The 6,715-nt window shown below is 51.1% G+C and overlaps 1 protein-coding gene across 1 annotated transcript in view; it reads left to right on the plus strand.

Annotated features, from left to right (window-relative positions):
* The first annotated feature begins 3,185 nt into the window (after window positions 1-3,185).
* The window catches only part of casq1b (calsequestrin 1b), an 18,229-nt gene continuing 14,699 nt past the window's right edge, over window positions 3,186-6,715 (plus strand). The window contains 2 exon segments of the mRNA XM_062449134.1: window positions 3,186-3,437; window positions 3,439-3,615. Of these exon segments, the coding sequence (XP_062305118.1) occupies window positions 3,381-3,437; window positions 3,439-3,615 (234 nt within the window). The 5' untranslated portion in view covers window positions 3,186-3,380.

The following is a 6,715-nucleotide window of genomic DNA, read 5'->3' on the forward strand; positions in this document are numbered from 1 at the left end:
TCTCTCTCTCTCTCTCTCTCTCTCTCTCTCTCCTCTCTCTCTCTCTCTCTCTCTCTCTCTCTCTCTCTCTCTCTCTTCCCCTCCCTCTCTCTCTCTCTCTCTCTCATTCTCTTCATCCTCTCTCTTTTCTCTCATTCTCCCTCTCTCTTTCCCTCACGTAACCTCTCTCTTCCTCGCTCTCTCGCATTCAATTTTTTTTTCCCTTCTTTCTCCCCTTTCATTTTCTCTTTCTCTCTTTATTTCAAGGATACGGAGAAAAAGTGTTAACCACACACACACACACACACACACACACACACACACACACACACACACACACACTCTCTCACACACACACACACACACACACAAAGACTCCCACTCCTGGGCCTACACACTTGCACCAAATGTTTGGTTTGAACTTTACTTGTCAGTCTGTCACATTTACAGTTACTAAGCAACATGGACTCCAGTCGTCAGGCAACAGTCAAAGGATGCCTCATTTTGACAGTGATTAGGAACAGCCACATGCTTGTCCCCCATGCATAACAAGTCAAACGTTTTCACACTCCATGGAAATGAATCCTCAAGGATGACAACACTTCACGTGGAGCGACCGTGTCACTTTCCAAAGCATACATGCATGTCGCCGTTTGCGGAATGTTTCCACAAAGTGAAATCCGACACAAGCTAATGTTTGTCAAATGTAAAGATCCGATGAACACTTGCAGTCACTTACCCCAGGGATGTGTGTGTGATGGAGATGCAGAAACTGAGGGTGTGTGTCTACTTTCACACGCACACACACTGACCCCCCCCCCCCCCTCCCCAAACACACACAGGCATACACACTCACACACACAGGCGTACACACGCACACTCACACACAGACACACACACACACTCTTCTCAGCCCTCCGCGGTTGCTTGGACACCGGAGCTAAGCGCCGGCCTCCATCTCAGCCAGAGATGGCCCTGTGCCAAGAAGAGCTTGTCCGCTAGCCGAGCACCAAGCCCTGGAGGGAACAGCACCTCCGGGGGGTGAGGCGGGGGGGGGGGGGGACGTTTAGAGAGACGTTCGGGCCAGCATACGGAGCGTGGGAGTGGGCCAGAGGAGGAGCGGGCACCAGGGCCAGGACTGAACCAGCAGGGGTGCCCGGCGGGAACCGTTTCTGGTTCCACGTTGTGTTTTCCGATCGTGGTACAGAAGCTTGTTTGTTCAGACGGGAGAAGCACCAGCTGCTTGTCAAGCAGGTAGAAGAGGACGGGGGTGGTAATGTGTGTGTGTCTGTGTGTGTGTGTGTGGTGAGTGAGTGAGTGTGTGAGTGTGTGAGTGTGTGTCTGTGTTGAGTGTGGTGAGTGTGTATGTGTCTGTCTGTGTGTGTGTGAGTGTGTGAGTGTGTGAGTGTGTGTGTGTCTGTCTGTGTGTGTGTGAGTGTGCGTCTGCGTGTGTGTGTGCCCGCCCTCTACAGTGCCCAGTGAATCTTTGAGCATGACTCAGTGGGCTCATAGAGTGTAATTAGTCATCTACTGACACAGGCACATCTTCCATCTCCCCTCATAAACGATTCTCATTTGTGCAGTTTGAGGAGGAAAACATTTCCCTCGCTCAGTTTCTTTCACTTTCTCTTTCCCTTTATCTCCTCGCCTTCTACGCCTCTCCTTCTCTCTCCCCTCTCTCTCTCTCTCTCTCTCTCTCTCTATTTTCCCAAGCCTAATTGCAGTTATTACTGCCACGGCCAGATGAGGGTGCTGTTGTCCTCTGTGGTGCAAATTAGAGATGGGGGCGATTATGTTCATGTGAACACACACACACACACTCAGGCTAAAGTTCTATCCTAGCTGCACAGCCCAGAGCCACTGGCATTTGACCATGTTTACACATACTGGCATACAGGTGGGGGAAAGGGTAGGAGAGGAGAGGATAAGATTGAAGGATCCGATTTCAAACTGTTATTAATAACTCCCCTCCTCTTTCACTTTGTAACTTATATCTTGACAGTATCTCTCCATTTCTCACCCCCCCCCCCCCTCTCCCTCTCTCCCTCTCTGACGATCGCCTCTTCTTGCCGTTCCGTGGTTGAGGTCTTCCTAAATAGACATGGACGACATGGACACATATGAGCGCAGCACATGCTGACATGCATGACACTGTCAGACATTCCCTGGAACGGCTTTTATGCTGAGAGGCAGATACTGTAACATACTCTTTTTCCCTTCTACGCTCTTTGCTTCTTCCCTCATTTTACGTCTCTCTCTCTCTCTCTCTCTCTCTCTCTCTCTCTCTCTCTCTCTCTCTCTCTCTCTCTCTCTCTCTCTCTCTCTCTCTCTATCTCTCTCTCTCTCTCTTGTTTCACTTTCTCTCTTTCTTTAAGCGTTATTTTTAGAAAGGGTTGGGGTACTCAACAAAACTTAATATGGGAATGGCATCCGGGTCCCCAATCTCTCTCTCTCTCTCTCTCTCTCTCTCTCTCATCTCTCTCTCCTCTCTCTCTCTCTCTCTCTCTCTCTCTCTCTCTCCTCTCTCTCCCCCCCCCTCTCTCTCTCTCTCTCTCTCTCTCTCAATCCTTTCAAGATGCAAGGTATAGTCTGTTTCTGCTCCTTTCATCCCTACATCCAACATTCAGTCCACCCCCTTTGGTTCATCAGTCTATATTTATTTTTCTCTCTTTCTTCTCTTACCTCTCTCTCTCTCTCTCTCTCTCTCATCTCTCTCTCTCTCTCTCTCTCTCTCTCTCTCACTGTTCTGTCTGTTCCTCTCTCTCTCTATCCCCCCCCCCCCTCATCCTCTCCCAGTAGATGGTAGCAGCAAACAGGTGGTCGTGCGTCCTAAGGATAGCCCCTCCCACTCCCTCCCCCGCCCACTTGCTATTTCTTTCACATACCCCCGACCCTGCCCAACCCTCTCAGCCCCTCCCCCCGACACCCCGTCTCACTTTTGCTGCTTCTGCCCATCTCCCACACCTAGGCATGTCTCCTCTCTCTCACACACACACACACACACACACACACACACACACACACACACACACACACACGCCACTCTCATTCACCCCCGAGCCCCGCCCCCCGGCCTCCTGACCAATAGCGCGGGAGCGACGTGGCCCCCCACGTGTGTGTGTTTTAAAAGGGAGGCCTCCGCTGTCCGACCTGTTCTTCTCTGGCTGACGGGGACAACCCAACGGACCTCGTTCCTAATCGTATTCCACCCCAACCTCACTTAGGAACAGCGTAACCAACCAGCGTAACAACCAGCGTAACCGACCAGCGTAACCAACCAAGCATTGCTCTTGTTTTTTTTTTTTTTTGGTTTTTCTTCTTTTTTTTAACTCCCTCGTCTAAAGACTTTTCTCCTCACCTGTCGTCCTCTTAGGGGAGGGCGCGATGCGAACGAGGCCACGATGAAGTGGGGTTGGGTGTTTTTGGGGGCGCTGTTCTCCCTGGGGGCGCTGGCCCTGGGGGGAAATGGGCATGGAGATCCCTGAGTACGACGGGCAGGACCGCGTCCACGACCTCAACGCCAAGAACTACAAGTCTGTGATGAAGAAGTACGACGTGATGGTGATCTACTACCACAAGCACCCCGGAAACAAACACGCCCTGAAGCAGTTCGAGATGGAGGAGCTTGCCCTGGAGGTGTGTGACCCGAACCCCCGATGAATGGAGGGATGGAGGGGGACGGAGAGATGTGGGGAATGGGGGGGGGGGGGGGTGCATGAAAGAGGAGGAAATGTAAAGGGAGGATGAGAGGTGCCCTGAAGTCTGGGGACTACACGGTTGTAGTTTCTGCTCACAGGAGAGTTTAGGATCAGGTTGATTGTGGTGAAGAACTTACAAGATAAGTAGACGTTGAAAAAGGCTTTAGCTGTTGGTTGTTTACTGTGGACCTGGCTGTTCTGGTTGACTGTTTTGTTTCTGGATGGTGATACTGTGGTGTCTTGAACTAGCTCTGTGTGCTCACAATCTAGCGTGTGTGTGTGTGGACAAACAGAGAACTGCTGAGTTCGCCATGACGTCTGATTTAGACCCCTACACACCCCTCCCCCCCCCCCCCCCTCCACCCCCTCCACCCCCTTAACCCTAACTAAAATAGTTGTTCCTCCTTGGTCTGAAGTATTCTAAGAACTAGGTGACTCAACGTAGATCTTTCCATTTCTCTGCACATCCTTCTCCAAACGTTTCACCATTTATCAAAACCACACCCAAAACTCTCACCTCAAACTCTTCACATTCCAACCCACCTCTAAACTCTCCTTCTTTAGAAGTTCTAGAACTTTACAAAGTTCTAGTCTTTCACCCCAAAGGTTTTCCTCCACAGCCTCCACAGACCAAACACACCCCTAATTACCAAACCCTTCCACCCCACACATCCCTTCCCAGCCCTCCCGCCCTCCTGTACCTGCCTGCCAGCCTGTCCCCCCCCCCCCCCCCCCGCAGACTGCTGGCATGAGCTATGCTCCCTGTACTGTATGCCCCTCAGACTGGCTGCTCTCTGCATTCCCGGGGGTAGTCGTGTCCTCTTACAGGCTGCACTGGAGGCTGTAAGTCACCTCTGTAACCAGCCACAGACAGCTCTCTGTGCTTAGCAAGGAAGACTAACAGCTCTCATGGGAGAGACCAGGGAGCCGGGCATCCATTTCTCACTGCTGTCATACTCTACACTATCCTTTTTCTCTATTGCTACGCCACGCTGTTATAATGTGGTCCAGCTAGCTGACGCTTTCATCCAAGGCGACGCAGAGGGGGTTGGGGGGAATCAGTGTGTGTGTGTGTGTGTGTGGGGGGTTCAAACCTGTAATTTCTTGATTTGCAGTCGAGTTCTCTACCTCTGAGCTGTACTCATCCTCCTGTTCTGGGCCAGTGAGAGCCAGAGCTGTTCTCAACACACTGCACACTGCGTTACAACTGTTACTGGTGCCCAGGTCGCGGGCCCTGCGGCAAATCATCCTTCACATTTAGTCATTTAGCAGACGCTCTTATCCAGAGCGACTTCACGAGGCCACGCTTCGAGATGCGCTCGATCGATCGGGCGCGTGCTGAGCCGGGCTAATTGAAGATGCTGCGTCGATCCAGGGGGAGCTGCTAATTACACCTGTGGGGTCACACAGCCACACTTCCTGTCCTGGCGTTCGAGTCAGCCAATCAGGTTTAAGCCCTGAGGCACTTATAAACAGCAGGTAAACACACCGGATCAGGATGGATAAATTATTCAATTAATCATAGGGGTAAAAACTTGACTGGAACAAATATTTATTATATGTATACATTCCGTTGTTTTGTATTTTAACAGCAGAAACCTTATTAGTCCAAGACAAATTTCCTTTGGGACAGTTTAGTCTATCTGATCTTAACTGCTCTCATGTCATCAAAGACCCCGTTTGTGAAGAGTAACTGTTATGGGCCACAGTGTAGCGTTAAATGAGATTGCTATGATCAACGCTGAGAAATGTTTGAGTGTGTCTGTATGGATCTCCCACAGATATGCAGGGTGGACAGGGATCGGCTTGCAGCTCTAATGTATAGCACAGGATATGTCATCTAATGTTCCAGTTCCTAGTGAGACGTTTGGAGGGGGTGCCAACGTCCTTTAAATAGCGACAGCATGAATGGAATTGATTGAAACAGTGACAGTGCCATGAAGCATCGCCATGACGATGGGAGTCAGTTGGCTGAGCGGTTAGGGAGTCGGGCTAGTAATCGAAGGTTGCCAGTTAGATTCCCGGCCGTGACAAAATTACGTTGTGTCCTTGGGCAAGGCACTTCACCCTACTGCCTCGGGGGAATGTCCCTGTACTTACTGTAAGTCGCTCTGGATAAGAGCGTCTGCTAAATGACTAATGTAAATGACGCCTGAGTTGACGTTTTCCATGCGAGTGCCGTGAACCAGAAGGTGTTTCGGTGTACGAACATCGTGTTTGAGTTGGGAGAGAGAGAGAGAGAGAAGAGAGAACAATAAATGCGCCAACAATTTTGTCATCTAGGCCAAGCACCCCCCCCCCACCCCATTCCCCCGCATGCTGAATCGCACTCCCACCTTCATCCCTCCCTCCCTCCCTCCCTCCCCCCTCCCACCTTCATCCCTCCCTCTCACGGCCGTGCAACGACACCCTCTCTCTCGCTCAGCCGGTGACCAAGGCATCTTCCGCCCGCGGAGGTCATGCGCTTGTTGCACCTGAACCATCTCCGACATGTCACCTCTGACCTCAGGGGGAGTCAGCTTCAATCTCTTCGGCAAAACAAGATCCACTGAGACCGGCCTCGCACGGGGAATGTGTGGGCCTCTGTAAGAGACTCTGCGGGATCAGTTTCTGTAGGATAGACGCTTTGGTTCGGTCTGATGAGTCGCTCAATCGTGGGGTTTTTAATCTATTTTTACTATTAGGTAACAGGCGTGGCTTCTCTCCAGTTGGTGGTAACCAGGATGACGACGTGCCGTAAACACGCTTTTCAGAAACGTTTCGGTTGCGCATTGCCGCGCCTCGATTCGAGACGAGCTTTTTATCATCCTCCTTGAAATGATGTCACGCCAGCGTTGGGGCGTCCTCGCTTGCTCAGATCAAAGCATGACATCTTCAAGTTTGATGGAGCTCAAACGGAAAATCGGCTTTCAGAAACATGGCCCGGGTGTGCTAGACGTCAGTTGCAAGAAACCTTTTGTGCCACGGTAACTCTGGTGTATCTATGCACGATGTCTAGGACGTAGTTTAGGATGCCAGTGAGTCTATGAAATTCTTGG

The sequence above is a fragment of the Osmerus eperlanus genome, chromosome 23 (assembly GCF_963692335.1).
Source record: "Osmerus eperlanus chromosome 23, fOsmEpe2.1, whole genome shotgun sequence".
Lineage (NCBI taxonomy): Eukaryota > Metazoa > Chordata > Actinopteri > Osmeriformes > Osmeridae > Osmerus > Osmerus eperlanus.